Source organism: Phocoena sinus, chromosome 6 (assembly GCF_008692025.1).
Source record: "Phocoena sinus isolate mPhoSin1 chromosome 6, mPhoSin1.pri, whole genome shotgun sequence".
Lineage (NCBI taxonomy): Eukaryota > Metazoa > Chordata > Mammalia > Artiodactyla > Phocoenidae > Phocoena > Phocoena sinus.
The window spans coordinates 56623395-56640959 of NC_045768.1; the positions used below are offsets into that span (position 1 = coordinate 56623395).

A 17565-nucleotide genomic window follows, 5' to 3' on the forward strand; every position below is an offset into this window, starting at 1 on the left:
TCCAATTAGACATCTGAAAGGCATATCAAACTTAACATGTTGAAATCCAAACTCCTGAATCCACCCCCTCCCCAAAACTACTTCTTTGTTTCCCCTATCTCAGCTAATGGCAATTGCATTATTCCAGTTGTTTAGATAAAAAATATTAGGCACCATCTTTTTCTCCTCATTTTTTCTGACACTCCAAATGCAAGCCTTAAGGAAATTCTACTAGTCCTACTTTCAAGATCTATCCAGAATCCAAGCACTCCCTGCCGTCTGCATTGCTACTATCATGGTTCAAGCCACTATCGTTTTTTGCCTGGACTACTACTATAGTGTAACTGACTTCCCTGCCTTTATCATCATCCCACACTACACTATCTCAACAGAACAGGCAGAGCGAGTGCTTTAAAACATAAGTCAGATCATGTACTTCCTCTGTTTAAAGCTCTTCAATGGCTTCTCATCTCAGAGTAAAAGCCAAAATCCTTAAACACGTAGGCTACCTTTCCCTATACTTCTCTGACTCTTGACTCTTACCACTTTCCTCCTCACTCACTCAGCTCTGGTTATTCTTGCCCCTTTGCATTTCCTATAAATGTCAATCATGCTTTTAACCTTAGGGCTTCTACATCTTCTTTTCTCTTAGATATCCACTTGGCTCTCTCCCCTATTTCCTTCAGGTCTCTTTTCAAACATCAACTCATCAGAGAAGCGTTCTCCAACACCCTGGTACATGACCAATCATTATCCCATCCAAACTAAGCATTTCTTATTCCCCTTAACCTGCTTCACTTTTCTTCACAGCACTTATCACCATCTGACATTTGAGTTTGTCTGTCTGAATAGATTTATAACTAGTAAGGAAATTGAATCAATAATCAAAAAAATCTCTAAACATTTCTCCAAAGATATATAAATTGCCATAAGCACATGAAAAAACACTCAATCTCACTAATCATTAGGGAAATGCAAATCCAAACTACAATGATATACCACCTCATATTCATTAGGATGGCAATTAAAAAAAAAGAAAATAGCAAATGTTGGTGAGGATGTGGAGAAGCTGGAACTCTTGTAACTGTTGGTGGGAATGTAACATTGTACGGTCACTGTAGAAAACAGTATGGTAGTTCCTCAAAAAACTAAAGACAGAATTACCATATTCCTCTTCTAGGTATACACCCCAAAATTTGAAAGCAGGGTCTTGGATATTTGTACACCCATGTTCATAGCAGCATTATTCATAATAGCTAAAATATGAAAAGCCTCCCAAATGCCCATTACAGATGAATGGATAAGTACAATGTGGTATATGCATAAAATGCAATATTATTCAGCCTTTAAAGGGAAGTAACTTCTGACATATGCTGCAATATGGATGAACCCTGAGAACATTATGCTAAGTGAAATAAAGCCAGTCACAGAAAGACAAATATTTTGTACTATATGAGGTACTTAGTCAAAATCATAGATACAGAAAGTAGAATGGTGGTTGCCACGGGATGGGGGGAAGCGGGGAATAGGGAGTTATCATTTAACAGGTATAGCGTTTCAGTTTCACAAGATGAAGTTCTGGAGATGGATGGGGTAACAGTGACACAACATCATGAATGTATTTAATATTACTGGACAGTACACTTAAAACTAGTTAAGATGGTAAATTTTATTTGTGCATTTTACCACAATGAAAAAAAAAACTGGGGGAGAAAAAACCACACAGTAAAGAGTTTTGTTTAATCAACAGTACTTTGTCAGGGCTTAGGAGGTACCTTGTACCCAGTAGGTACTCAAAACTATCTGAATTACAAATCAATGGAAAACTATACTAAATGATACCAGGACACCTTCCATAATCATAAAGTAAGAGCCTTAAAAAAGATAATAAAGCTTGATTTACCTGTTCCTTTGAAAAGCTTTCATTAACTTTGGTTCCCATGGCAGCAATTCATTTAAAAGACGTATCAATGTGCTATGCAATTCTTTTACAGCTTGCCTCCGATGATACCATTTGCCCTAAAAAACACAATTTTAAAAGTAAATTCCTTAGACTGAATCCAAAAGTAAACGCCAAGACTTATTTTCTGAGTAAAAAACAAAACAAAATGCCAATACCCATCAAATAAGTACATATCTCTTCTTCAGAAGGTTGCAGCAAGGAGGAAAATATCCTATAATAAATCTTCTTCGATATACTTTAAAGATTCTCAATTCTACAGGAGAAATCTAAAACCCATTTAATTAAACCAGGAGATAAAATTTTTTTAAAGTTTTTAATTGGGTCAATTATAAACACTTTTATAAATCACTAAAACACATGTAAAGATACAAACATTTATATAACTATGTAAATGACATTGCTCACTTCTGTAAAGTTTCTGTAATTTTTCCACAACAGTGGGGAAAAAAAGAGAGAAAGCCTGAATTGTTATCCTATTCAAAAGCCATCCTAACAAACTTCCTTAGGAAATTTTACAATTATTTTATTTAAAAATGTTTCCAGCACAGAAAAGTAAACAACTGGTCACCATTTTCAATACTATCATGCTATACTAACGGTTAATTTCTGACATGCCCTCCATTTGCTAAGTATTATCCTAAGTATTTCATTCATACTTGGAGAGAAAGAGACAGAGAGAGAGACAGAGAAGGAGGGAGGAAGGGAGGGAGGGAGAGAGAGATCGAGTGAACATGAGAGTTCACGTATACTAGCAGTTATAAAAACCCTCTGAAGTGTGTGCATTTTTAGTCTTACTTAACAAATGATGAAACTAAGGCTCAGAGAGATTAAATGACTTGTTTAAGGTTCTCTGACTTGAACCCAGATCTGCCTGTTGGTGAAGTCCAAGTTCTTTAGAACTAATTACATCACTGCCTCTTAAAAACTGTATTACATAAATTCAATCTGACACAGTAAAGATACATTTCATCAGCACCCATAAAATTATTTGAATACCATAGGGACAGTAAGATTACAGAAGGTATAACTTTAGGTAGCCAACCTCCCCTTCTTCACAATGTTAGTGAACACCAGCTATCCACATCACCACCACCACCATCACTATAGTCCCTTACTGTTATATAACCAAGTTGTATTTCTTTTTTACTTGGTAACAGCTTTGAGATATAATTTACATACCATATAGTCCACTCATTTTATTTCTTTTATAACAAAAGGCACACAACTATATATGTTACAGATCACATTTAACCTGCATAAAATTAGATTTCACCCCACAGGAACTCTGAGTCAATTTGCATATAGGTAAAACATTAAGGCAGAAAAATAACCACTCACTAGAGCAAAGCATATTCTAAAATCTGTGCATAAATTTCCCAACTTTATATATATCTAAAACTTTTCCTTTTGTCATGGAAATTTTAGACACATACAAAACTAAGTGATCAATAACAGTGCATTTCCTACTCCTGAAAATTTTGTGCTTTAAACCAACACATTTATGCACATAAAAATAAACATTTCTGAGTTTTTTTATACTTCAGAAGGGAAACTGTTCATTAGAAGAGTAGGAAGAGGTGAGATTATATGTGCATGTGCCCATAATGAATATGGAACCTAGGCTCACTGACTAATTTTTGTGTCTTCTCAGTGGCATAACAAATAATAGTATTGTGAAAAAATTTCAAGAAAAGTAACTTTTATTTCATATAATATACTAACCTGAAGAGACTTTCCTTCTTGTCAAAAGCATTCTAAAAGGACCCAACTAACAATGAGTTATACCTCAAAAGTTTATTTTTCTCAAAGAAATGTTATGAGATAGTATAAAGTGTATATTCTAACCCATGAAAACAAAACTATTAGATTATAAATAATAAAAGTGAGCAAGAAATAACTTCCATCTATGGAAAGTTATTTGAGGAAGATGAAAAGGCAGGTAACAGCTACCCTAAATCCTTTTCAGAATGAGCTAAGATTTTGTTTCAATAAAAAATAGAAAATAGTAGATGGAGATTTTTCCCTTTAACAAGGCACATCAACAACATTATTTTTTTCTACATATCAACTTCTATTTGGCTCAAAAATGAAATGGTGACAGTGGAAATAAACTTTTCCTAAGCTAAAGAGAGCAGAAAGAGGTAAGGAATGAAGGTGGGGAGAATATTCTCTTCATGGTATAACTGACTGGAAAATCATTAAAGGATTAGGGGGCGCCAGGCATGCTGAATTCCTTATTAACTGGGAGTTATATGGGGAAGAATTACAGATGCAGAGTTAACCTGGGCAGTACGGTGGCTGTATGGATTAGTGTGGTGGTGATGGGGTAGGGATTACAGAACTATCAGTGTTATGGGACTTTTAGGACTAGGTAGATGAAGCACGGGAAGGGGAGACTGTGTAACTGGATACTACTTAAAGCCATTTATCAACTCTGTTTGTGTCTCTACTAAATTACAACATTAATTTTTTTTTTTTTTTTTTTTTTGGCGGTACTTGGGCCTCTCACTGTTGTGGCCTCTCCCGTTGCGGAGCACAGGCTCCAGACGCGCAGGCTCAGCGGCCATGGCTCACGGGCCCAGTCACTCCGCGGCATGTGGGATCTTCCCGGACCGGGGCACGAACCCGTGTCCCCTGCATCGGCAGGTGGACTCTCAACCACTGCGCCACCAGGGAAGCCCACAACATTAATTTTTATAGGAAAGAGTTTTAAAAATATTAGGAAAATTTTACCTTTTGATTTTATTTTGGTTACTAAATTTTAATTAATCCAATGCCCAGAAAATATACTACTGAACAGGAGGGGTCATATAAATCAATCAGAGAATAGAGTCCTAACTTCCATATAACTCTGTTTTACCCACTGACCTGTTTGTAAATGTCTAAGGCCTTCAACTTTATGTATGTTTTTTGGCCTTCTTCCCCTTCTTTATACTGCATATTCTCAACTTGGGGTAGTGATGGTATGGTATCTCATTTATATTTGAAAATGCCTATCTAATCATTCTGTGTTTGAAAAACAAACAAAAAGTTTATTATTTTCATAACACAAATTATATAAAGTAAAGGCTGATAAAATGTTTTGACTAGAAGATACATATAAAGGATACGATGACCTCAACAAAGGGCATCCCTATACCTGCCATGGGGTATGTGTGTCATCTATCAAAAGGGGGCATAGGTTTAAAAACGTTCAGAATCACTGCTCCAGGACTGGTGTTTGAGGTAGTAAGGTACTTTAATTACTTGACAGTAAAAGAGAAACTCATACTGGTTCTCTCATTTATTATTTCTTTGGTCAATACAATCCAAATGGAAAGAAAATAATACGTCCCTTTCTACCTAGTGCTGGTCTCAGAGTGTCACAGTATACAATGGAACTAATGTAGAGAAGTTATGAATTTTTAAATGAAGTTAGTCAAATGGTAATAATTTGCCTTAACTTGGATCTAATATAAAAATCTATTTAAAATCAAACAAAATATTTCCTGAACTTTAAATCAGATCATTAGCAATAGCTTTCCTGACTGATCAACTTTATTTATATATACAGATAAAGGAAAAACTATCATGTTTCTTCTAGGATGAAATTATTAAAACTAAAAGGGAACTCAGAGGACATAATTTTATAGAAGGAAAGTGTCTAAAGTAAACAGAGAATTACTTGTAGGTGGAAGAAGACTTTAGAATTCTAGATCTCCCGAATGCTAAAATCCACTTTCCTTCCACTACACAATGCCATCTCTCATGGGCTACACACAGACAATTCCTAAAGAAGAAAGAGACTGTACTGTGTAAGTTCCTATATTTACATGTAGGTACCTCTGTAATGCAAACATTAAAATCTCTAAAATTTACTTTGTTTCATTTGTTTAATTACAGTAGTACTTAAAACTATGGTGATCTAAAGTTTAAAAGTGAATTAAAAAAACAAGGAAAACAGCAAGTTCCCCATCTTCAAACACATAAGAGAGAATATGGACATAATGAAAATCAGAAAGGCTCTTACAGTTTTTATCTGCACTGATCAATACAGAATCAAAGAAAGTAGATAGAAAGATTAAGTAAATGGTTATTTGTAGAACAGTGTTCTAATTGTTTCTCTAATAAAAAATACATTTAATAAGCTTTACATATATAAATTTAGTGATGACTTTCCTTTATAAACAGGTATGTGAATATGGGGATAAATGAACAATTTTTAGTATTAGAATTCTCACAATTTTTAGTATTAGAATTCTATTTTCACAGACAAAAATTTTTTTCTAAAGTAATCCCAATGTGTTATGTGAACTTAATAATTCAAACATTTACTGAATGTCACTTTGAAGAGAGTAATATATTTTTCTTTTATAAATTTACTATGAAATGTAACATAAAATAAAGTATGAATTCAAACATACACCACGGAACCAAAGGTATACAATATGGTCTAAATTTGAGGCTTACCTTTAAATACTTTCTCAGCCAATGTCCACAGCAGCTGCAGATTGCCAGCTCCCTTTCCATGAGATGCCCCACTGTCAAACACTAAGGTTTTATAACCTCATAGGGATTACTACGATAAGGATCTTGTCTATGGCCACAAGATAAGTCCTTTATTATATTATGCAGTTTTATAAGTTTTTGAATGTGATAGGTTAACAACCTTAGGAACCATAAGAGAAAAGAAACTTAAAAAACTTATAAAACTACACAATATTGTAAAATGAAAAGCTGAATCTATATGTGTAAAATGAGTGGGGAGGGAAACTTACCTTACAACTAAAGAAAAACTCCATTCTGCTGCAGTAATCGGGTATGACAGCACCAGCATAATGCTGGCTGGGGTGCTGCAAGGAGAGGGAGTTGGCAATCTACTGATGCTGGGGACACTGAACATCTAGAAGGAAGAAAAGAGGAAAACAAATAAATTCCAGGTTTATTAAATGTCTCATTACCATGGATCTTTTGCACATTTTAATAAGTTTAGATGCTTTGAATATTAAACTTAGGTGAAAGTAGTTTGTTTACACAAATCATTCTGTTACTTATATAGATTTTCTTATAACATTATATCTAAACAAAATAAGTATCAACAGTTATATGAAGAAAAGATTAACATCACATATAAATATGCAAAGAATGCTTTTTTAAATTGAAAGGGTATTATTGTGATGATAAAAAAGATAATTTTTATGTACAAAATATATATGAAAAAGGCATCAATGCTCTTTTTCTACATGCTTTTACTTACAAATATGTTGTTACAACACAGAAACAGGGATCATATGGCAAAATATTTTTTGTTATAGGCTTGGTTCTTGTCACAGACATAAATCACATGGTGGAAAGGGATTAGATAATAATACATCATGCTTTTCAAATAAAATTCAAGTAACTTTTAGAAAAGCCAAATGGATTTGTCTGCAAAGATGTCTCATTTAAAATCACTAGCAATATCCAAAGGTAGGTTACAAATAATTTAAATGCAAATGTATAAAAACACAGCACAAATCAAATTAACTGTACTTAAGCATGTTAATAATCTAATTATTTGGCATTCTCCTTAGTCTAAGTAATATTAAGTGAAAAGGTAATAAGTATTTACTTTTTCTTACTGCTCACCTAAAGAAATTACTACTATATTAGTATATTCCTGCATATTCACAGTTTTGGGGGTAAAACACTGCATTCACCTTGTTATATACAGTCCCTTGAAAAAGTACTAGTCAGACACTATAGTGAAATGTTTGCATATTAATATGGAAAAAGTTAAAGAGTATTTTCACACTGCCAGAGGTTCTAATATGAACTATCCTATCATATACTAGTATTTTCTCTTTAGGTACTCTCACCCATTTTCTCTTAAGACTAATTCAATAGAAAAGGAAAGCATTTGTACTTTATTCTAAAGATATCCTACATTGCACAGCACGTACAACATTTCCATTATATTCCATTATATTTCTAAATTAGCATTTCTAATGCTAATCAGAACTATAGTTCTAACTATAATTTCCATTATATTTCTAAATTAGCATTTAACTAGAAAGCATGAAGACAAACAACTGCAAACAACTGCATATCACTACAAGTGATAATATTGGAAGTTTCAGTGTCATTTGACTTTGTAGAGAGGATGGACAGATCACATTCCCAGTGAGACAGTTACTATTACTGGGGAAGAAAATCTAACAATATGTATGTAACTGATGGTATGTAACCATTTTCATTCACAAAGAAGAAAAAATCCTGAACTAGAAATTAACTATTGGGTAAGTATCTGAATTTGATTCTTTTTAGTAAATAGGTGGTAACAAAGAAGTTAATAAAATTTTATCAAATCTATACCTGATATCAGATATCAGGTGGGTTCTCAAGCAATTCACTGCAAAAGCTAAATCACTAAGTAATATTACATATGGTATCATCAGAGCATAAAAAGGTCCACGTAAGTGAAATTAAGACTGGGAGTATCTTAAAAGCAGAGTACGTATCCTACTTATTTTTACTTTCTCAGTCTCCATCACAATGCCTAGCAGAGAGCAGGCCCACAATAAGTATTCAGACTATAGAAGTAAATTGCTTAGCTTACTGAGATTTTCTACTTAGCTGCAAAAGATTTTAAAAAATTGATAGAAACGTTCCTAAAATATGTCTTCCAGATTTTCTGAGTATACAATGAATATAATTTAACTCTTGATGACTCGGATCATCAGTTTGAACAAGTTATTGTTTCATATTTTAAGGCAGTGACTGCAGGGTTTACAGGGCTATAACCTATGTTCCTATATTAAGTGGTTATTGATTACTAATAGTTTTGGACTCCTAAGATCTGCTTTTGTAGGTTTTTTCCTCAATTGTCTATTAGCATTTCATGCTACTGCCACTAAATCTGCCTTAAATGGCCTTGTCCTAATTAAAAGCACCTGCTACAACTAGTTAGCATCATATCTTCATTAAAAGAAACTGGTTCCATGCAAGGATTTTTTTCTACTTTAAAGTGCTAGAGATCCAGATGTGGACTCTGGGTCTTCTATTTAGACTCCTTTTTATTCTCTGGTAGATTTGGGATTAATTTTCCTTCCATATATAATGTATCATTTTTACCTTTTTTTTTTTTTTTGAGGTACACGGGCCTCTGACTGTTGTGGCCTCTCCCGCTGCGGAGCACAGGCTCCAGACACGCAGGCTCAGTGGCCATGGCTCACGGGCCCTGCCGTTCCGCGGCACGTGGGATCCTCCCAGACCGGCGCACAAACCCGTGTCCCCTGCATCAGCAGGCGGACTCTCAACCACTGCGCCACCAGGGAAGCCCCATTTTTACCTTTTTTACAGAGTCTGGTAAGATGGTAGGAAAGTTCTATTACTGTTCAATCTTCTCTATTTTTTGGATGGTATTCTTCCCTAGTTCACAAAAGGTTAAACTACCCTATCTTTAAATTTTAGGGGCTTTCCAAAGATTTTGATATCTTCTGTAATATAAAAAAGAGAATGATGTGAAGCTCATTTTCTGGTCTTAAGCACCTCACGGATTTAAATTCAATTTTCCAGAACTCCTACCACTGAAAGGCAGTAGAGTAACTATTAAATAGAAAATAATACAAATTTACTTGGGGCTTTGAAAAATATTTGGCATTTAGATTGTTACTTACATTTGAATAAGTGTGTGTGATATGTAATTCAAAAGAGTTTAAGGCAAATAATAAAAGCCACACTATGAAGTTCTAATTATAGAAGGAGCTGTCACCTAGTTCAATTCTTCCTTGAAGCTCACTCCATGCTGGGAACACGCAACATGAATTCTCTGGCTGATGTAAAAATACGAAACAACAGTTTTCCCTTTTAATTGGAACTTTTATTACAAGAAAAGAGGTGTTCAAATATTGTTTTTAAGAAAGTTTCCCTGATGGGATACAGACTATGACACATTGCAGTAAGTTGAAACAGTGAGCACTATTAACAAGAGTTAAAATCCAGTTCTTAGTTGAGCAGAGTAGTTATTAAATGTCAAAAAGAATGCCCCAAAGCAAGACTTACCATAAATGAATTAGGATAATGCATTTTCAGATAATTCAGTGACTACAGTCAATTGAAGTTTTGTCTTACCAGCCAGCTATTGTTCTGGTTCACGTTTCCTGTCATCTAGTTCTCTTTTCTTACTATTATTTTGAACAGTCAGTTAATATTTGCTTCTTTGTAAAATCCATAAAGTTCCACTCCCAAATAATATATTAACATGTCATTAAGGGAAGTAAAGCAAGTGTCTAGAGTGTCTGGTGATCTCTGAATTAAAAAAATGGCTTGAAAATAAAAGATTAAGTCTTTTATAAAAGGACAGGAGTTAGCGCAACCAATCCTGATTAAAATTAAAAATGTATCCCCAGGACTGGCGATAAAAAGCTTAAGCTCTAAAGTGAATTCCTTGAGGATGAGGCCTTTTAGTCTCTGAATTTCAACCAAGTTCCTTGGTATTACGAATAGTACACAGAAAACAGTGAGGAAGTATTTGTCTAATGAATAAGACTAGAATATGACAGGTAAAGAAACTTATTTATTTTATTTGTTGTACAGGGTTTCCAAAAGGTTATTTTAATTTTTTGAAAGCTTTAACTATGACAATTTAAAGACAGAGTGTTTTTCCCCCCACAGATGAGCTAGTTTTCAGTTTTGTTAATCATATCAAAAGATCTAGAATAAGAAAACAAGATACACAATGATGTAATTGCCACAAACTTAAATAAAACTAATTTAAGGACAATTTAGATATTGATGCAACCATATCTACAACTAAAGTTATTAAGTTAATAAGGGCATATTCAGGATTCTGAATGTATCTAAAGTTCCTTATACTGTAGTAAAATAGACTTTTTACTCTAAATAGATGGCTATAAAATAATTTTGATTTGATGCCTCACTGTGAGCAAATGGGATATGGAGAGAAGAGGGAAAAATCCCAAAATCCTACACTATAATAGAGTAAAATTTCTTTGTTACAGGTGTTAGAAAATAAGATTAATGTATAATAATTTCTTTGCCTTATATCAAGCTTTTACTATATGCAACTATGATTTAGGGGTTCATATAAATTCATACGTGAAGTTTAATACATGATTTGACTATATTTTACCATTTACCTGTGTATTATTTCTTACTATATCTTCACTTTTTAAGAATGTTTTCCATCACATTTTTAAAAATGAACAAAGAAAATACATATACAACCAAGTTATAACTTCATTTCCTATAATGAAGGTAAAAGGTAAATGGTGACCATACTGAAAAGAGGCCATAAATCATAATGGATTGCAGACAACTGAGATGGATCTGAAGCTAAGGTCAAGAATTCTTTTAACTATCTGAGAGAATCATAAAGGGTAAAGGTTAATACTGACATTCACAAGTTCCATCAAATAGAAGTCTTAATTAGAAATATACGATATGATAAAATGGTCTCAATGATGGAATCTGGCATATGATTTCATTGATTTCTACCTAAGTGTCAAAACATCAACTTGTTTTCTCCCCATAATAAGCTGGCAGCAGCAACTTATTATGAGACACTAGGGCCCTGAGCAAAAACAGGCATATGCCAGGGTTCTGCAATCTCTGCACAACTGACATCTGAGGGCAGATAACTATTTGCTGTGCGGGGCTGTCAGGTGCACCGTAGGATCATTACAATGTAGAATATTTTTAGCAGCACGGCTGGCCTCTATCCATTAAGTGCCAGTACCACCTCTTCAACTATGTGAATCAAAAATGTCTTCAGACATTGCCAAAGTCTCATAGCAGCAGTGGGCAGGGGTGGGGTGGGCAGAATCATTACTCACTGATAACCACCGGCTTTTACAAAACTCTGTGACCAAAAACTAGGGTGTCACTACCTCTGATCTAAGCTTCTGATTTCTCTAATGTTTGATCTAGCTAATGCACAGCTTTTGGTTAGGCAAGATTAAATGCTATTATTGTATTATGAATTTAAATTATTTTAAGAACATAATAGAGATTAATTTTATTCATAACTTGAAATTCCTTTCTAATTCTCTTAAACATGCCTTAAAAAACATGGCTTTTGACATAATAATTATGCATATATTTTTTGGATGTTTAAAAAATTTAACATTTCATGAATACTTCCATGTAGTAGCAATGATCTATAAATATTTTATTTTACTAGCCATATGATATACCACTGTGTTAATATTATTGCTTGGTTAGTCATCTCCCTACTGTTGGACATATGGGCTTTTCCCAAATTTCTACTGTTAGAGACAGTCTGCTGAACACACTATTGTGTAAATTACTTTTTTGGGGGGTAGGGGAGTAGGGTGAAAAATGAGGGAAAATAAAAGTTAAATATCAATTAGGATTATAGGATCAAAGAGTACAGGCAATTTTATAGCTTTTCTTACATACTGAATATGAAATACAGAAATATTTGAAGTCTGTCTTAAAACTTGCTCAGTGTGGAGGTGCTTAACTGCTAAAAAGTGTGTTAGAAAGACAGGGTATTATATTTAAAATTTTAGTTTATCTATATTGATAAGACTATCATTTATCATTTCATAATCCAGAAAAGCTTTCTTCTCTTATAACTTTTTTTTTTGCCAAATGTTCCCTTTTCCTTATCTCTATACTGATTTTTCATTATCAAAAAGACTGAAACCTCTTTGAAGATCTAACTTATGATATAAAACATAAGGAAATTAAGGAAATGTAAGAAAAAAAGGGTCACACGAGAAATTCAGAAATATAACCACTTCTGTATTAGCCTGACAAAAATCTACCAAGTTTGATTATTTAGACAGCAAAAATGTCTAATAAATTTCAAATACAATAGGATCAGGCAAATTTATCAATATCTTAGCTCTCTCTGGAAAACTAATAAATTTCCTAAATTAAAAAGACTACTTTCCAAATAATTAAGCAAAATGCAATTTTTCTCTCTTGACTAAAACCACACACACAAAAAAAAAACCAATAAAATGTCATGATTTCTCCTTTAGGGCACTAAAAAAATCCTATGATCTAAATAATAATGAGATAGACAAAATGAAAGGATTTTGTCAAACTACATACTTCTATTTATATCAGTCAGATGTCTGGTATAGCACTGGAGGACGTAAAGGACGTTGAGTTCTCTCTGAATAAGCCTTTAAATGAAGTAATGGGATCAAGTGAACTAAAGCAAACTCAGAAAATTAAATCATTTTTTCTCTCCTCACATTATAAATCATAAGTAGAATTAGTTGTCTTGCAAGAATAAGTAAACAATCTAGATTTTAAAAGATTGTAAATCTTCCAGTACAATGAGTAGCTCAATGGCAAAACCTCTAAGAGATTAAGAAAGCTTTTTTAATGGAATGTTGACCTGGATGAGGAAATGGAGTAATTCTTCCTTGTTGCTTTGGTAGGAAAAACTATCCAGAAAGGCCCTGCAGAGGAGCTCCCAAAAGCAGCCAGGTTTTTAAACGAATCCACATTAAATCCTCTATCACATATGTAATTTCTATCTTTAGTAAGAGCATTTGTGACAACCAAATGTTTATATGGAATATGTCTTCCTTGTTACTGAAGCCATTGTAGATCTGAAAGCTGCTGATGATAATATTGGGTGGGCCAAAAGGTTCCTTTGATTTTTTCCGTAAGATGGCTCTAGTGGCACTTAGTTGTCTTTAACTTCATTTGAAACAATTTTGTTAGATTATATGTGACAGCTGTCATATCAGTGTGGATTTAAAAAAGACAGCCTTTTTTTTTTTTTTTTTTTTTTTTCCGGCACGCGGGCCTCTGTTGTGGCCTCTCCCGTTGCGGAGCACAGGCTCCGGACGCGCAGGCTCAGCGGCCATGGCTCACGGGCCCAGCCGCTCCGCGGCATGTGGGATCTTCCTGGACCGGGTCATGAACCCGTGTCCCCTGCATCGGCAGGCGGACTCTCAACCACTGCGCCACCAGGGAAGCCCAAGACAGCCATTTTAATATTGAAGACGGAAGAAAAAAGCAACATTTTCAGCATATTATGCTTTATTATTTCGAGAAAGGTAAAAATGCAACTGAAACGCACAAAAAGATTTGTGCAGCGTATGGAGAAGGTGCTCTGACTGATCAAACGTGTCAAAAGTGGTTTGCAAAGTTTCGTGCTGGAGATTTCTCACTGGACGATGCTCCATAGTAAGGCAGACCAGTTGAAGTTGATAGTGATCAAATTGAAACAATAATTGAGAACAATCAACATTATACCACGCAGGAAATAGCTGACATACTTAAAATATCCAAATCAAGCGTTGAAAATCATTTGCATCAGCTTGGTTATGCGAATTGTTTTGATGTTTGGGTTCCACATAAGTTAAGCAAAAAACCTTCTTGACCATATTTCTACATGCGATTCTCTACTGAAATGTAAAGAAAACGTTCTGTTTTTAAAACAAATTGTGACCTGCGATGAAAACTGGATACTGTACAATAAAGTGGAATGGAAGAGATCGTGGGGCAAGCAAAATGAACCACCGCCAACCACACCAAAGGCCGGTCGTCATCCAAAGAAGGTGATGTTGTGTATATAGTGGGATTGGAAGGGAGTCCTCTATTATGAACTCATTCTGGAAAGCCAAACAATTAACTCCAACAAGTACTGCTCCCAATTACACCAAGTGAAAGTAGCACTCGCTGAAAAGCATCCAGAATTAGTCAACAGAAAACGCATAATCTTCCATCAGGATAACGCAGCACTGCATGTTTCTTTGATGACCAGGCAAAACTGTTACAGCTTGGCTGGGAAGTTCTAATTCATCTGCCGTATTCACCAGACATTGCACCTTTAGATTTCCATTTATTTCGGTCTTTAAGAAATTCTATTAATGGAAAAAATTTCAATTTCCCGGAAGACTATAAAAGGCACCTGGAACAGTTCTTTGCTCAAAAAGATAAAAAGTATTTCAGGAACTATGAACTTGCCTGAAAAATGGCAGAAGGTAGTGGAACAAAAGGGTGAATACGCTGTTCAATAAAGTTCTTGGTGAAAATGAAAAATGTGTCTTTTATTTTTACTTAAAAAACAGAAGGCACTTTTTGGCCCACCCAAAAGAATTGTTTTGACTCTAAACACTATTTTTTACAGTGATATCCTCTCATGAAGATCAATATTAATATTTCATTTGTCTGGCAATAGTGAAGGAAGCTCACCAAGCAAGGAATAAGCAAAATGGCTATCACTATTACCAAGTTCATATATTTCATTAATAAAATTCCTCAGGTCCTTACTATGAGCCTAATTCTAATAATACGGATACTTGCTTTGTAATCGACAGTGTATCAGCTAGGGCGAGTACATGGACACACATAAGAAAATGACAGGCTGACAATGAAGAGACAGAACAAAAGCAAAAAAACAAGCAGACAAAAACCTTCAAAATAAATAATCTAAAGGCCTATTGGTGAATGTTTAGAGTAACTGAGATCAATAGATTTTTAGGGTATCAGTACAATTATGGATATTCATAATGATCCCTGAGTCATCAAAAAAGTGTTAAATTATGTTCAGTATAAAGGAGGCAGGGAAATTTTTTCATTAAATGATTAAAGGAAGAATTTTAGTACTGAAGGTTTAGGTTTCAGCTTCCTAGAAAATCCAGTTAAGTGGAACCCCTTATTCCCAAATGATGACAGACAAATAAACTGGTATTCTCCAATACTAACATAAAAATTCAATAAAGTGAACTATTACAATAACATTTATCACACTCAGTATCAGCTTTTGTAAAAAAAAAAATAAGGAATGGCACTGAGATGCAAACTTCTACTATTATTTCCTTTATGCTGTGTGGCCATTTCATTGATTGAGACAAGGTGTTCATGAAAACAGTTGTTTAGTCAGGTAATTTAAGGGGAAAGTAGCCTGTATACTGGTAATCTCAATAACATTATCCCCACTAAGTTCAGTTCCAAGAATTTCTATTTCTTGAAGAGCAGAAAACATATTTTAAAACTAATATGCAAATATCAAGGGTCAAGGACAAGTTAAAAATTTAGAGACATAAAATCTAATCAGTTAAAACCCATACATAACCTAAAATTTTCTGATAAACATGTCCCCAAGGACTATAGAGTCAAATATTTGTAATTTATGTTTTCTTTTACTCTTGTACTTGTTCCTGTGAAGGAAGGCAATATGTTTATACCTCATACCACCAATGGCAGGGGGGGTGGATGGCTTTACAGAAAAACTCAAGGATGCCTGCAAAAGTCTTTTTCTCTTACAATACATACTATAAATAAGTATATAAGCCAATTATGCTTAAAACTATCCATTAAGAAGAAAACCCTAATTCATAATATGGGAACAAATTAAAATGCATATGTTATTGTCTAACTGCAGCTAATAAAAACCAATTAGCAAAGTTAATTAACAGAATTCTGTTTAGAGTCATGAAGTATGGACTAAACGGCTTCTGCAAAAAAACTATAAATAAAACCCTGATTAAGACTATTCTTTCCTATTAAAGAACAGAATCAGTCCTTTATAAACATACATATAAAATATATTAAAAAAACACTTTTGGCTGAGGAAAAAATATTTTAATATAGTTTGAGAAATACATCACAGAGATAAGTTTTAAAACAACACTTGGGATTCATTCCATATGAAGAGATTGCTGATATACTCAAAACAAAACAAAAAACCCCTCACAGTCTAATAAGGATTCAAACCATTTTTAATGGAAATAATTGTAAAATATACAGTTTTCTGCATTCTCAGATTATATATTGTACACAATGTGTATTGAACATGTTTTCTTCTTAATTGATGGCTATCAGTATGAACATTATCCCATCTCTTAGATTATAGCTATACTCTCAGGGGTATCATATGAGTGACTTCCAAAGTGCTTAAGGCTGTTTTACCTCTGTATTAAACGACCTCAGAAGGTTGTACTTTTATGGTACTTTAATTTCCTTCCTTCAGAATGCTACCAATATGTTCTTTCTGAACAGCAGATAAAATGACTTTAACAAATCTGCTGATATGAATGAAGCTTGCTGTATCACTAACCTTATTATCATACATCATTCTAGATTAACAGGTTCTGAGCAAAGACCTAAAAGTGGTTTCATGATGTTCCTAAGGCATAAAACAAAGGGATTTTTTTTTAATGGTGATTGATTTTTTTCAATGCTTAAAGCCTTCTCCATTTATTTATTGGTATGTAATTGTGTTTCAAATCTATAACACAATTATAAATGTCAGTTAAATGGGTATTACTGATTTCATAAATAATTGTTTTACCAAGGGTTGAGTGAATAAAAATAATGCCCCTTATACTCTAGTCTCTCAAGAACAATAAAAAGTGAAGGTAAAGATTAATTGTGAATTTAGTATAGTGAAAGTTAAAAAAAGACCTTCAGCTGACAAAGGTTCTTAAAAAAGACATATTGTTAAGCATGTATCAAAAACATCTGGGGCAAGATTAAACAATTTACATACGTTATTTATGTCAGAGCTAATTGAAATTTTATGTTACTAAGCAATAAACTTCCATTAAAAACATATAATTAAGAATAATTATATTATTATAATATATAATAAGGTAAGCACTGCCCAAAAAACTACCAGTCAGAAAACAACCAACCAGTATACTGGG

At 33.8% G+C, this 17565-nt stretch overlaps 1 protein-coding gene across 4 annotated transcripts in view; it reads right to left on the reverse strand.

Annotated features, from left to right (window-relative positions):
* KIAA2026 (KIAA2026 ortholog) overlaps positions 1–17565 on the reverse strand; it is a 105239-nt gene that overhangs the window by 7745 nt on the left and 79929 nt on the right. For all 4 annotated transcript variants that reach the window (XM_032634953.1, XM_032634956.1, XM_032634955.1 and 1 more), the window contains one exon: positions 1883–1998. In XM_032634953.1, the coding sequence (XP_032490844.1) occupies positions 1883–1998 (116 nt within the window). The remainder of the gene's footprint in view (positions 1–1882; positions 1999–17565) is intronic.